This window comes from Schistocerca americana, chromosome 10, assembly GCF_021461395.2.
Source record: "Schistocerca americana isolate TAMUIC-IGC-003095 chromosome 10, iqSchAmer2.1, whole genome shotgun sequence".
NCBI lineage: Eukaryota > Metazoa > Arthropoda > Insecta > Orthoptera > Acrididae > Schistocerca > Schistocerca americana.
Window position 1 is genome coordinate 136884273 of NC_060128.1, and position 16609 is coordinate 136900881.

The 16609-nt window shown below is 42.3% G+C and overlaps 1 protein-coding gene across 1 annotated transcript in view; it reads left to right on the plus strand.

Moving 5' to 3' along the window:
• LOC124552302 (homeotic protein Sex combs reduced-like) overlaps nt 1–16609 on the plus strand; it is a 337334-nt gene that overhangs the window by 314699 nt on the left and 6026 nt on the right. The window contains exon 4 of the mRNA XM_047126577.1: nt 16107–16379. Within this exon, the coding sequence (XP_046982533.1) occupies nt 16107–16379 (273 nt within the window). The remainder of the gene's footprint in view (nt 1–16106; nt 16380–16609) is intronic.

The following is a 16609-nucleotide window of genomic DNA, read 5'->3' on the forward strand; positions in this document are numbered from 1 at the left end:
AATCCTGGACAAATAGTGAGTATTGTGACGAATACAGGGATTACCGACCACAAGGCAGTTGCTGCTAGGCTGAATACCGTAACACCTACAAGCATCAAAAAGAAACGCAAAGTATATCCATTTAAAAAAGGCTGATAAAAATGCTCTTGACATCTTTTTAAGAGACAGTCTTCACTCCTTCTGATCTGATCATGTAAGTGTAGAAAAGTTGTGGAATGTTTTCAAAGAGATAGTATCGACAGCAATTGAGGTATATAGCACTTAAATTAACAAGTGATGGTACTGATCCTCCATGGTACACAAAACGGTTCAGATCGCTGTTGCAGAAGCAGCGAAAAAAGTATGCCAAATTTAAAAGAACACTAAATCCCCAAGATTGGCAAAGTTTTACAGAAGTTCGAAATATGGCGCGTACTTCAATGCGGGATGCTTTTAGTAATTTCCACAACCAAATTCTGTCTCGGAATCTGTCAGAAAACCCAAATAGATTCTGGTCATACATAAAGCACACCAGTGGCGAGACGCAGTCAATACCTTCACTGCGCGATAACAACGGTGAAGTCACTGATGACAGTGCCACTAAAGCAGAGTTATTAAACACGGTTTTCCGAAACTCCTTCACCACGCTTGTCTGCCCTATTCTGGAGTATTGCTGTGCGGTGTGGGATCCCCATCAGGTGGGACTGATGGATGACATCGAAAAACTACAAAGAATAGAGGAGACAGCGTCACAGACATGATACGTGAATTGCAATCATTAAAACAAAGGCGTTTTTCGTTGCGACGGGATCTTCTCATGAAATTTCAATCATCAGTTTTCTCCTCCGATTGCGAAAACGTTCTGTTGCCGCCCACCTATATAGGGAGAAATTACAATCACGACAAAATGAAGAGAAATCAGGGCTCGCACAGAAAAACTTAAGTGCTCGTTTTTCCCGCGTGCCGTTCGAGAGAGGAACGGTAGAGGGATAGCTTGAAGATGGTTCACTGAACCCTCTGCCAGGCACTTTATCGTGAATAGCAGAGTAATCACGTAGATGTAGATGTAGTAGAGAGCAACGTCTCTAAAGATGTCTAGCGCAGTTCTGGACGAAACGTTAGGAACAGAAGAGTTTCATGGACCACGAGCTTATACCCTGGAAGGTTTGCTGCTGTATCACGGCTTTCTCGGAGACTGTAAATCTTAAGATGTACATAGGATGTTCTAAAATTCCTCTTAAAACTTCTAGTAGAGGGGACTGAGTAGATAATATTTTGAATTGGTACATGTTTGCAGAATACACCGACATGATCCTCCTGAATGGTGAAGCTCACTGTGAAGAGCTGCTAGTCGCCCTTATCGATATCGTTCCCCACAGCGTCAGACTTCATCGCACACGCTTTCAGTCACAATTACGCAACTGCTTCGAGAAACGGGGACCATCATTCTCAGCAGGTGCGACTGATGTTACAAGGACACGCTGCACACTTGAATTAGAAGAGGCCGTACTGTACCACGTCGAAGAGAACCAGTCAACAAGTACACGAGCAGTTGCGCGTTCAAAGCACCGTACAGAGTATGTGATGTATTGGGTCACGTCTAATAAAAAGTGATCGCATTACCAACATGTTTTGAAATGACTATAGCAAGGAAACGGTACGTTTCCGGACAGGGATCCATTTCAGAGAATTATCTACAAGGGGAGTTTCAGACCACCCATTATAAATACTAAAGCATCCATACAAGTTGATTCAAAAGGTTGCGTACAAACTGAAAAAGCTGATAGTCTTCTTCATTTTATTGTTCATCTTCTTCATTGTTCATCTTCTTCATTGTTCATCTTCTTCTTTTTGTTGTTCATCTTCATTTTATTGTTGTTCGTCTTCTTCATTTTATTGTTGTTCGTCTTCTTCATTTTATTGTTCGTCTTCTTCATTTTATTGTTCGTCTTCTTCATTTTATTGTTCGTCTTCTTCATTTTATTGTTCGTCTTCTTCATTTTATTGTTCGTCTTCTTCATTTTATTGTTCGTCTTCTTCATTTTATTGTTCGTCTTCTTCATTTTGTTGTTCGTCTTCTTCATTTTGTTGTTCGTCTTCTTCATTTTGTTGTTCGTCTTCTTCATTTTGTTGTTCGTCTTCTTCATTTTGTTGTTCGTCTTCTTCATTTTGTTGTTCGTCTTCTTCATTTTGTTGTTCGTCTTCTTCATTTTGTTGTTCGTCTTCTTCATTTTGTTGTTCGTCTTCTTCATTTTGTTGTTCGTCTTCTTCATTTTGTTGTTCGTCTTCTTCATTTTGTTGTTCGTCTTCTTCATTTTGTTGTTCGTCTTCTTCATTTTATTGTTCGTCTTCTTCATTTTATTGTTCGTCTTCTTCATTTTATTGTTCGTCTTCTTCATTTTATTGTTCGTCTTCTTCATTTTATTGTTCGTCTTCTTCATTTTATTGTTCGTCTTCTTCATTTTATTGTTCGTCTTCTTCATTTTATTGTTCGTCTTCTTCATTTTATTGTTCGTCTTCTTCATTTTATTGTTCGTCTTCTTCATTTTATTGTTCGTCTTCTTCATTTTATTGTTCGTCTTGTGCTTTTTAGTCTTCATCTTCTAGATGCACACCCCTGGTCATAGGCGTCTTACAACGTTTTCCACGGCGATTTTTGCTTGGTGCACCACTGCACGTCGCTGGATATCGTCTCTCCATCTGATAAGTCGAAATACAAAAACTTTTGAATAGGAATTTACGATCAACCGTACATACGGTGCGTGGCGGAGGGTACCCTGTAGCACTAAAAGTCATATCCTTCCTATTCCACTAGCAAATAGAGCAGGGAAGAACATCTGTCTACATACCTCCGTACAAGCTCTAACCTCCCTACTCTTATCTTCGTGATCCTTATGCGAAATACATGTTGACGCCAGTAGAAGCGGTCTTCAGTCAGCTTCAAATTCCGGTTCGCTAAATTTCCTGAATAGCGAGCGCTTCTTGAAGCAACATCGCCTTCCCTCCACGGATTCTCATTTCAGTTCTTGAAGAGACTACGTCACATGCTGTTCAACCCGACCGGCAACAAATCTGGCAGCCAGCCTCCGAACTGTTTCGATGTCTTCGTTTTATCGGACCTGGTGTGGATCCCAACACTCAACCAGTACTCAGTAACGCATCGAACTAGCGCCCTACACACGGTCTCCTTTACAGATGAGCCACACTTTCCCGAAATTGGAGTCCTATCTTACTCCTCAGACGCTCGTTCAATTTCACATAGCTCTGCACGGCTACACCCAGATATTTAAGAGATATGTCTGGATCAAGCAGCACACAATACTGTATTGGAACATAACGTATTTACTTTTCCTACACGTCCACATTAACGTACGTTTTCCCAAATTTATAGTTAGCTATCATTCATCACAACAATTAGAAATTTTCTCTTCTTGTATCCTCCTACAATCACCCAACTTCCAAACCTTCCCGTACACCACAGCATCAACAGCTAACAACAGCACATGGAAACTTTCTGGCAGATTAATGCTTTACGCGGGATCGACACTCGAACTCGGGACCTCTGCATTCCTAAGGAGCTACTCAGTACCCGTTTAGAAGGTATGAGTCGAGGTAATCGCGGAAGTAAGGCTGTATGGACGGCTCGTGGGTTGTGCCTAGGTGGCTCAGTCGATAGAGCACGTACCCGCGAAACTCAAAAGGTCCCGAGTTCGAGTCTCTGTCCGGCTCACAGTTTTAACCTGCCAGGAAATTTCATATTCGTTTTGGGAACCGTAGATTGGTTCTCACCCTGTCCGCCAGACCATTTATGTATGCAGAAAATCATAACGGTCCTACCATACTTTCCAGTCAGTCCTGAAGATACCAGCGCGACCGCTACGGTCGCAGGTTCGAATCCTGCTTTCTGCATGGATGTGTGTGATGTCCTTAGGTTAGTTAGGTTTAAGTAGTTCTTAGTTCTAGGGGACTGATGACCTCAGATGTTAAGTCCCATAGTGCTCGGAGTATTTGAACCATCCTGACGATACACTTTCGATATTCGCTGCCTACCGCGAGGGCTTTGAACGTTCATATCTGGGTCTGTCGGCGGCAACATTAGCTGTGTCAAGGAAATGACTTGCACACCTTATAATGGTGTGTTTCTATGGTGCAGTAAGAACACTGAATTTTCTTTTATATGCCCACAGTGTTACCTTAACAGTTTGTACATGCGTTAAGTACAATCCAACTATAGCAACACATTTTCTGTTTCTCCACCTATGCATGATTAACTCCGAGGTCACAACATTTTTTTGTTTTGTTTTTTAAACAGAGGTGGAGCCCCTCCACGCCCACACCGGCTTGATGGCCAACTCAAAAGGTCTTGAGGGTACTGCGATGTTTGCGTACGTCTGGTTTAGGTTAACCATTAATACCCGCTCATCTTGAGACACATTGGGTTTAAGTCGAACGAAGGGTAGTGGTTTGAAGTGCAGAGGAAAAAAGTGCCAAGGGAATAGCCAAGGGAGAAAACCTCTGCGATAGTTAGGTCGGGTGGTAAGAGCAGTAGCGGATGTGTTGCTGCCTGCGATAGGACGTGTAAGGGTAGGCTTTGTTAGTAGTGGGTATCACGCATGTCGATACCTTTGACGTTGTGCGGTGGTGTTGCTCGGCGGATGCTGCTGGGTGCCGCTGTTGAACTCTCCATCAGCGTCAGCAACCTGCAACAGTTAGGTTTATCACCTTGTTTGTGGCCGATAGGTCATATATCGGATGCACAGTGTAGGGTGACGTTGGCGAATTGTTTGTCAGTAGTGTGCGAGCTCGTCGGTGTCCCTGCTGTGGCCTGTTGGTCGGCTCTAATAGCAGCTGGTAGTTACCAGTCAGTGTTGCTGATATGCAGGGGCTTGCCGACGTTTGTCGCTTGTTGGTGTATGTTAGTTTACCATAGGTAGCTATGCCCTAGCTAGTAGTGTCTTTGGCCGCTTGTACTTCCACCTATGGTTGTGATAGCAACAGTGTGGAAGCAAAAACCAGAAGTTTATAATTCATATATTAATCGTTTTTCTTTTGCTTTCAAATGGCTACAGTACTCCTGGGACACCTCGTCCAAGTATAGGAGACACCACCAAAATACAGACCATCAGTGGATGCAAAAGACCCACCACATCACAGCTCTTGGAGCTGCATTGTCACCCAGAGTATTACCACCAGCCTGAAAAACAACCAGGAACCAACCACTCAGTTGCAGCAGTACATTCAGGTCAGCAGCTGGCCCATCCGCATCACACCAGAATGTTACAGATGAAAAATGCAGTTCCGTTTCAATCCAGCAGACATTTCGTAGGCCAAATTATCAATCTTTTTTCTTTTCCTTGTGGGGGTGTGGTGTAGTGAGCTCAGCTCACAGGTCACTCCACACTTACCCACTGGCAACATAGCAAACAATCAGCTCTGGGAAGACCATGCTGTCAGTAGTAAAAGCGAGAACATTGGAGTGTGTTGTTGTTGTTGTTGTTGTTGTTGTCGTCACCTCCCCCCCCCCCCTTTCACCGCTATTAAGGACAATGTTTTGAGTTCCTGTTCTCAGGTTTGAAGACGGAACTGTCGCGTAAGATGTGAAGACCAACATACTAGTGATAAGCCGTCAGTATCTGTAATTGGGCCTCGTACGACCTGGTGCAGCACGTAGCAGTGTGGTGTAAATAGGAGAGTAAACACAGCAATGGAATAACGGCAGCTACGGCACTGCGAGAGTCCGGGCGGCTGGAATGGCCGTCCCCTCCCCACCCGTTTACCGCCCTTCCCCTGCTCCCCCCTTCTCCAGCGGGACGCCCCCACGGAGCGCTGGAGGCGGTGGCTGGATCATAAATCGCCCCCGCCACCGCTGCGTGCCCGACCTAGGCCACTCTCGGCGGTTCGCGGCCTTCCCTGAACCGCTGTCGGCGCCCGACAACGCCGCCGGGACATCCTCATCGTGTGGCCTGCCAACGGCCGCTGCTGCAAATCTACTGCGACTGACGTACATTCCGCCTAAAGCACCACGAAGACAGCATGAGAGAAATTAGGGCTCGTACGGAGGCGTATAAACATTTTCCCTTGCTCCACTTTCGAGAAGAACAGGAAAGGGAATGACTAGTAGTGGTACAGAATATCGTCCGCCTCGCACCATACTGTGGCTTGTGAAGTATACGTGTAAGTGTGGAAGAAGCAGCTGAGGCTTTCTGTCACCTCAAGATCATGCAGTCGCAGCTGCACAGTGCCAAAAATCTGCTTCAGTTGTGGTTCACAGTGAATTTACCCTGAGCTACCTTGCGCTTGTATTGTCAATAAACTGAAGTTGGAAAACATGGAAAACAATAATTCTATGTGACAGTTGTTAACATACAGTACCTGGCAAGACACCTAGCCCTAAGGAAGACAATGCACCATGAAAGAGACCTACTTTTCAGCAAGACAATGCACCATCGAAGAGACCTAGTTTCCAGCAAGACAATGCACCGTCAAAGAGATCTAGTCTTCAGTAAGACAATGCACAATCAATTTGTATGCAGTCCCCTCAAACACACAGACATATGTTGTTGAACCAAATGTATCACCATGTACGTTGGTGATAAACAAGACACCGTCACGCATGTTACCTTGGATGGAGAGCCATCGGCAGATGTCAATATAAATTCGGAAGTGTCCCTCCAGGGAATCGTTCTGGGACTGTTTATCACATTGTAAGCCTACATGTAGTGTGCACCCTGCACTCCACACCAAAAGACGTGCATTCTTGTTACGACAGTGTATGTAAAGAACGCTATCAGAAGACCAACAAAAGCTGCTTCGATGTGTATTTATTTACAGAGAACCTGTTTTACCGAGGCTACCACTCACCTAAGTGTTAAAAAGGCCATTTTAGAAATAGTACATTTCAAAACTGTTTTATGTAGAAGATACTCGTGGATACGGTTACTTCAGGTTAACGGAAACTTCCCTGGCATGAAGCAGTTAACCGTTATGAGCTGCACCATCTGAGTGAAATAGTTAAAAAATACCATACATATAAACAGATTAAAAAACTTAGTAGACAAGTTATAGATACAAATCTAACATGCATACCTATCACTTATACATGATTTCATTTCTTTTAGTCTTCATACTGACGAACTGTGATCACGTAACAACTTCACATTACTTTTTTCTCCTTATTGTTCACTGTTTTTCCCGTACTCCTTCATTTTCCCCGTATATTGTCTTTCCATTTCTTCCTTCCATGTTGTTTCCAATTTTTTATTTATTCAGCCTTGATGCCTAAATTTAACACTTTATTGTTAAAAATGGTTTCTTTCTTTTATGTCCGATTCTTTGACGTTCTTTCTTTTTATTCTTTTAATTTTTTCAGTAATTCGTGCTACTGTCGATTTATTTTTCCAGAAACTCGAGAGCATTTATTCCATTAGTCTATTCTTATTCATTCTGCAGAGTTGTCCAAATAATATTAAACTTCTCTTTTCCATTACTTTTGATATTTCCCATATATATTCCTAAATTTTCTTATTACTACTTATTTTGCAACTACCTGTGCTTTGTGTTGCACCCATGATTTTTCTAATAATTTTTGTTTCACGCGTCTCTATTCCGTCCAGCTTATATTATCTCATTTGTAGCATTTACATCCATATAAGCAGTCTGGTCTTATAACTGCAGTACAGTGTCTTAGTTTAGTTTCTCTAGGTATGCATTTTTGTAGATTTTTTTGTCAAATCGTATCGTTTTCCCATTTTAGTAATTCTTAGTCCATTCTGATGCACGGTTTCTCTAAGATATTCAAATTTACTAATTCACTTTGTTTTACTTACTTTTGTTCTATGTATTTTAGTGCATTTTTTATATTTTGTTTCTAGATTTAATTTTGGGAGCAGCTGTTATCGCTACTTTTTCCAGAATATTTACTTACGTTACTGCTTCTGTCAGATTATCTGAAAGTATTGTGTGCAAAAGCTAGGCAGTTTACCTTAGTTTCATTTGTTTTCCTTCCCTAAATTATTTTTACGATTTCGTGATTTCTGGCTCCAAATCCCAGATCTTTACTCAAGAGTAAAGGTGATAACTGATCCCATTGTCTAACAAGTTTTTATTTGAAACGGCTGACGTAATTCTCCAATAAAGAGACACTCCATTTGTTCTGTACCGCACACTGTGTCACAGAAGTAGTATTATAAACGGAAGACTGAATCAGCTAATGTTCGTTTTCATATGAGAGCAAAGATATTGCTCACAAGTCAGGATAATCGATCGTAACTTCCACCAGCGTTGCATAACTTGCAATATTTATGTCCTTGGTTGTGGGTTATGAATAAAACTGTTAAAACAGACACAGTGTACGAGAGTAATTAACTGAAGCAATACATTTTACTGCTCACTGTATATTGCATATGACTACTGATGATCATAATGCAGGACTGGTTTTATTTTATTTGCCACCAGAGTGGAAAACGGTAATAAACAAAGATTTATTTCGTCAACAGCCTCTGGATATTTCTTTTTCGCAGACTGTAATTACATTAAAATTGTACCACAATGCTTATAGTGCGTGTAAGTTCTGTTTACGTGTCATTTCAACTGATTAATGTCGTCGTTAGATAATTTTACATCGGTGCGTTTGAACGTGGACGTCACGTAAGCTGAAAAAACGGCAGTCTTCGACCGTCACAGTACCGATAGAAACAGGAAACCAAAACTGACAGTGGTAGGACTTCGAGATTTCTCTCTCTGTCCCTAATTGCACTGCGTCGAAAGCCAGACAGCGGCTACGCCTGGCGGTTCGACTACCCGCAACGTAGACTTCTGTCTCCTTCCAATATCTCGGCAGTCGTGTCCAAGTTCCACATTACACTGTAAGAAGGCTTCCTCAACAACGTTTTACGAAAACTTTGATGGTGCACTGGCGTACTTTTACGATGTGTTGTTGTTGTTCTGGTCTTCAGTCCGCATTTAGTCTATCGCGAGCAAGCCTCTTCATCTCTGGATATCTCTTGTAACCTACATCCTTAAAAATACGCTTGCAGTGTTCATCTCTTCGTCTCCGTCTGCGACTTTTACCTCCCACATTTCCCTTCAGTACTATACTGGTGATCCCTTGCTGTCTCAGAATGTGTCCTATCAAGCGATCCCATCCTTTTACAAACTTCTTGTCTCACCAATTCGATTCAGTAACTCCTCGTTAGCTATTCGATCTACTCGCCACATTTTCTTCTTTCTTCTGTAGCACCACATTTCAAAAGCCTGTTCTCTACGTGTCTCAAACTGTTTATCGTCCACATTTCCTACAAGGCTAAATTCCGCACAAATGCCTTCAGAAAAATTGATATGATTAAAAAAAATTCCGTCTTCGAAATGGTTTTCTAGTATTGCTAGTCTGATTTTCTATCCTTCCTACGGCTTTTACAATACCTTTTACAAAATTTCGAACGTGATATACATTCTAAAAAGATCTAACCCACTGCACCCCAGGCTACTGGGTGAAAATTTGGGTCGTGGAGGGAGGCGTGCCATGGTAATCCGTGCAGTTGTGCGAACCACTGTGTCAAGGTCTCTTAGTGGCTAGCATACCTGCCTACTAAGCAGGAGATTAGGGTTCGATTCCCGACCTTGGTACAAATTTTCACTCTCCGCTTCGGTCTATATACGTAATGTTTTTCTTCGTCTATATATAGTTTACTCTGCACGGAAATACTCGTCGAACACGCACCATTGTTTACAAATTTGCATCAACCGAGAAACAATCACTGGGCACGATTCCGCGTAGTCTCTTTCCCAGTGGGGCTCGAATCCAGGGTAATACTGCGAGCGATCATGAATGTAGGGGACTATTGTACAAAGATGTAGACGGTGTGACTTACGGAAGATTTGCTCTGTCCGGGTCGGGAGGTGTGTATGGATAGTGCCGCCACGGTAGCTACCCTCTCTGCAGAGTTTTCAGCGAACAACTTTGCCATAACTTACCTGTGAACGCCTGGAGAAATAATGGCAATTTTCATAAAGTTAACACGGCTGAAACTAAATAAAGTGAATTCTTACTACGATGAAAATTGTAGGACTATAGGAGCGTCTCTTGCTGAACAACTTGATACAGAGTTAATCACATAAATTCTCACATTGACTTAATTACAGGTTTTTTGTGAGGCTCAAAATCACATTTTTATATGCCGAGCCACACTTGCAATCTATGCACTACATTACTTAGATGCTTGAAACTAAAGTATACACTAACAACGTGTCTATCTGAAAAGTATACTACAGTGATGTCATTGCAGCCACAAGTTTTTAATCTAGAAATATTTGCATTTGGCAATCACAATTAAAGTTCTTTTATTATGCTTAACCGGGATGTATTTTTTTTTTCTGTTGATAGTACGTTACTGGCTGTAATCTACTTTCCTCCGAATAGCACCTTGAAACATCCCAAAAAATTTCAGACCTCTACCTCAAATAGACTTTTTGATCATAAAACAAACGTATCAGAGAATTTAATTATCGGGAGACAGTTCAAAGTAATATTTTATCTCTGTTGTTGCTAACACACTCCAGTTGCTCTGTTTTCTTGGTTTACACGTTTCTCATCTTATCTCTTCCTTTTCTCGTTTCTCCCCGTTGTTGTATTTAGTTCCCTGAAAGATTCACTTTCCAACTCCAACCACTCTCATGAAATCAGTTGGCAACAGTGATAGTCTCATGTTAAACCGAAAAGAGACTGTATTCTCAGCAACTCTATGACTGCTAACCGCCCCACAGTAAAACAAATTACAGGCATAATAATTTTCGGGAATGGCAAAATATCAGCGACTAAAACTGCAGAAAATTTTATAAGAAAAACAGTGATACACCGGGGAAACATAAAAGCATCGCTAAGCTATCGCCTTGAAAAACAGTTGTATAGTATAGGTTTCTCGAACACGAGTCTAATGACAACACTGCCTTGTGAAAGCGGCGGGGAAACATCGGTGTGAACGCACACCGAAAGATCTTTAAGTTGATTTTCAAACAACTTCCTCATGTCGAATCGAGATCTTTTAACCATCATTTTGTTCAAAACACTCCAAATATCGATTTAAAATGAAACCTTAAGATTACCTTAAAAGGTGTCATATATCTGCACAGAGCAAATGAAGAGAAAAATGAGGAAGAAATAGATAGGCTTAACGAAAAAAAGGGAGTAGCCCAAGTGGTTAAGGCGATAACAGGGAATTCAGGTTGTAATCCCGCTCCAGCACAAATTTTTGTATGTTGGTAATAGGTAGTATATCTGTACCTAATACAGCCAATACTGAGATATTCGCACTTACCGATTTCATTTCGAACTAAATTCGTATGGCTGTCGGTTGTTTCAGACACAGAAGTAAGCCAACTTTTGTCCTTTCGTCATCTGAGAGGTCTCACAGAATCTGTATCAATAATCAATTGCCCATACAGCTACAGTGGTCACGATATCTGTATAAGGTAGACGAATTTTCTGATTCAAAACGTTCTCATAATTTATGCTTTACACTAAAATATCCTGTTCTCGCGATAGATCTATTACGTTTACAGAATTTCCCAGATCGAATAATGGAATTTCGAAGTGAGTGAGGAGATGAGAATCAGATGACAATAAACGAAAAGTGTGATGAAAAATTTTTGTAGTCGGTGGCATGCAGCACACATGAGGTCGAAGAACGACATATTTTATTTTTTGGTACAGTTTTCCTGCAGTATTGATTTATTTGATCGTATTAATTACAAGATTAAGGAGTTTCGCCATTATCATGGAGACGCGTAAAGATGGTATAAGAGATCTAATATTGTTTCTTACATTTATGTTAGTTACTATGTCTGCGTATGACACATTATGCTTATGTCTATGCTGAAGATCAGCAACTTATTGAAGAAAACACAAATTTTCATTTCGTATGATTAACAACTTAGAATCCAAAATACATTCAACAAAAAATTATATCTCCACTTTTTCACGTCGAGGCGTCTATAGACTTTCTTGTGGCGTCTATAATACATAAATTAAATATCTAACAAACAGATAGGAATTTCGGAATTAGATTTAAAGAACATACACGAAACTGTGAAAGCAAACGATCGACATTTTATTTGCACTTAAAAGTTCAAAAACATAAGGCAGAAAATTTTAAAAATCCCCTAAAAATTCTACGCAAAGTATCTAATGGACATACAACAAAAGTTTTGGAGGAAGTGGAAATTTGCACTCATACAGAAAATTGCTAGGGGACATCCGCAATGGACAAATAGGTTTTAAACACAAAATGCCTCGAAAATTTCATTAACATTATAAAAGGAAAAAAACAGAAAAAGTATAAATTATCACGACAAACAAAATACATCAGAACATTTATTATTTACGTAAAATCCAATGCAAAAACCAAAAAAGACTAGTTTGACTAGAGAACACGATTACAGTACGTAGAAATAACGTGATCGTAATATAACATGTAGACACCGGATACCTACGCTCCAAGATGCAACATGGACAACGTCATACCAGCTAAGACATGTCCCAAACGTAGACATAGCAACATAGACATAGTAACATATGCCATCTGCAAACGAACGCTTGATAATGGCAGATGGTCGAAACGAGCTCGTCGTGTAACCTTGTAATTACTACGAGTGCAGCGGAAAACTATACCAAAAAATAGAATGGTGCCAATTAATTTCTCGTCTACAGTGTCCAGACCGTCAATGTACTCGGGAATGTGAACAGAAATTTTCACTTTTCGGGTTTCCGTTTGTGTTCGCAGCCGCGAGGGACTGTGTGACTCAATAGGGAACCTCTGGCCGTCGGAGGGGGATGATTTATTTTCGTGCGGTGGCAGCCAAGGGCGGTGGCTGTACTAGGGGGTGTGGGTGTGGGCGCGGGGGTGGTAGTGCGGGGGAGGAGGCGGCGTCGGTCTGGACAGACAGGCGGTATGTGGCGGAGGGAGGGCGGCACCCCGCTGCTGAATTCTCTCTCTCTCTCTCTCTCTCTCTCTCTCTCTCTCTCTCTCTCTCTCTCTCTCTCTCTCTCTCTGTCGCACAGACACTCACGGAATCTATTTTCGTAGCCACAACGTGTTACACACACACACACACACACACACACACACACACACACACACACACACACGCGCACACACACGCGCACGCGCGCGCACGCACACGCACGTTCCGTAAGACGAAGTAGTGGGTTGGAACACTGCCTTACACTAGCTTTCACGAAAGCAGAAAAAGATGGTGGGAGTCAGTATGCCTGTGACATACGAGAGAGGGTTAATTAACTTTTCTGGCGTCATGTAATTAAATTTTACATTTCTGAATTTATTAAGAAGTACTGCTTCTATTACACATATATGATAGATGCTAAAACGATTCATGGTATAATGCACTGAGGTGACAAGTCATGGGGTACCTCATAATATCGTGTCGGACCTCCTTTTTCCTGGCCTAGTGCAAAAGCTCCACGCGACATGGGCTCAACAAGTCGTACGATATACCTCACAGAAGTGCTGAGCCATGCTGTCTCTACAGCCGTTCATAATTGCCATAGTGTTACTGGCGCAGCACTTTGTGCACGAGGTGACCTCTTGATTATGCCCTATGTCGGAAGTCTGGGTGTCCAAATAATTCGCTCGAATTGTCCAGAGTAGTCTTCAAACCAATCGCGAACAACTGTGGCTCGGTAACACAGCGCATTATAATCCATACAGATTTCATCTTTGTTTCGATACACGAAAGCCTTCAATGGCTGCAAGTGATCTCAAAGTAGCCGAACCTAATCATTTTCCGTCAATGATCGGTTCAGTTGGACCAGGGGTTCCAGGCCATTTCATGTAAACACAGCCCACACGCCGGCCGTTGTGGCCGAGCGGTTCTAGGCGCTTCAGTCCGGAACCGCGCGACTGCTACGGTCGCAGGTTCGAATCCTGCCGCGGACATGGATGTGTGTGATGTCCTTAGGTTAGTTAGCTTTAAGTAGTTCTACGTCTAGGGGACTGACGACCTCAGATATTAAGTCCCATAGTACTTAGAGCCATTTGAACCATTTTTGAACCCACACCATAATGGAGCCACCACCACCTTACGCAGAGCCTTGTTGACAACTTGGATCCATGGCTTCATGGGGGTCGAACCACTTACCAACTGAAATCAAGATTCATTTGAACAGGTCACTGTTTTCCAGTTGTCTAGTGTCCAATGCTCCGTTAATGCACTGCCGTTTTACAGCTTGTGTATGCGATATTTCCGCCATCTGTGTATATGCACATCCTATCCAATGACTTATGTCACCACAGGGTAGAGAGAGACTCACTGTTACGGGTACAAACGTAAGGGTCGGGTGGAGGACAGTGAAACAAACAAGTGCTCCTAATAAACATTGGTACAGAAACCAATACTTTCCGCATTACGACATATTACGACTGACTACATGAGTCTCCGAGGGCCCAAACTGCAGATATGGACCTGAGGACGAACACATTACAACAAGTGCTTCACATGACCATTTGAATGTAGGCTTCAGGATGTCTCCTTATTGATGCACGTACACCTTCAAAAATCGCCGGGGTGTTCCACAGCCATCTACAATGTGTTCCAAGGGTTCATCGACACTATCAACAGGGCTGGGATACACCAAAGCTTTTAGATGATGTACACACACACACACACACACACACACACACACACACACACACACACACACACTCACTCTCCAACGTGTTCAAGTCTGGGGACCTCGCGGGTCATGGTATTGCCTAACCACATCTGATTCACTTGTTGTTGAATCTTTATTTACCACTACTTATTTATCTGCAATGGTGGTAAAATCAAACTAGGACAGGCAATCACCTTGTAGCTGACGAATTACTAGCGGAGTTTCGAAATAAATTTAGCCTTAGATTGGCAGCCATATAACATTGGCGTGGCTACACTTGTGCATAACCTCTCATCATTCCCTTATAACGCAAAGTCGATTCATTAATTTTGAAGTATGTTTAAATTTGGACGGCTGGTCACGATTTCACAGCGCTTAACACCCTGAAATAGTAACACACTGAAGTGAGAGGTAGCAGCGGCAGTATTTAAATAAAGTTTCCATAGCTTAGAGATTAGATTAGTATTTGTTCCATAGATCATGAATACAACACTTCGTAATGATGTGGAACGTGTCAGACTAATAAAAGGTGTCTATACAAAATATTACATTACACAAAATATTACATGACACTTAATATTATTATTATTATTATTATTATTATTATTATTATTATTATTATTATTATTATTATTGTTGTTGTTGTTTTGGGTGAGGGGTCGGGAAATTACCCACTTACTTTATCCAAAAATTCAACTAATGAGTAGAAGGAGTTTTCAGAAATTTCCTTTTAAATGTTATATGGCTATCTGTCAGACCTTTGATGTTACCAACAGTGCACAGGCAGGGTGACTACTCCAGCGAGCGACCAAATTGTGTAAAGATGACCCCATCACGGGTTGAAACCGGTTATCGGCTAAATGAATAATGCGATTGTGGCCGTCATTTTGAATAATTGGCAATTTCGTTGATAAATCTCCTCGGGTTATCAGCCGAATCGTGGAGTCGCGTTGTCACAACGTTTTAACGAGTTTTTTACCTGGCATTTTCATTTCCAGTGACACCTGAAGATGACGGATAGAAAACTCGTCGAAACGTTGTGACAACACGACGCTACGAATCGGCAGACAATACCAGAAGATTTTATCAGTTTGTTTTGTAGTTGCAGTGTCTGTTGATGCCATTGTTGCTGTTGTTGTTGTTGATGTTGTTGTTGCCGTTGTTGATGGTGTTGTTGTTGCTGTTGATGTTGTTGTTGCCGTTGTTGATGGTGGTGTTGTTGCTGTTGTTGTTGTTGCCATTGTTGATGGTGTTGTTGTTGCTGCTGTTGTTGTTATTGACATTGTTGATGGTGTTGTTGTTGCTGTTGTTGTTGTTGCCGTTGTTGATGGTATTGTTGTTGTTGTTGCCATTGTTGATGGTGTTGTTGTTGTTGCCATTGTTGGTGTTGTTGCTGTTGTTGTGCGAGGTACGATGACATAATGTGTGACTGTAGCTTGGTTTCTTTGTTTTCTGTCCACAGGCACCGTGAATGCCAATGGGGAGACGAAGCGGCAGCGCACGTCGTACACGCGCTACCAGACGCTGGAGCTGGAAAAGGAGTTCCACTTCAACCGCTACCTGACGCGCCGCCGGCGCATCGAGATCGCGCACGCGCTCTGCCTGACCGAGCGCCAGATCAAGATCTGGTTCCAGAACCGGCGTATGAAGTGGAAGAAGGAGCACAAGATGGCCAGTATGTCTGCCGGCGGTAACTACTACGCGGGGCCCGGTGGCGCCCTGGTGCCTTACCCAGGTTACCCGGCTTACCCGCATTACGCGCAGTTCGCCCACCTCGCCACGTAGGCTGGGGAGTGGTTCTAAATGACATTACACTGTCCTACAGTAGGTCCAAGATAGGCCAGCGGCTCTTTCGCTCGTCGTGAATACTCCGTTAGGGAGACCACGCAAGACAACCTTTCAGTTTTCATCAGCTACTATGAGCACGTTACAGCAATGATGGTCTCACAGCGAGATTCCACTCGG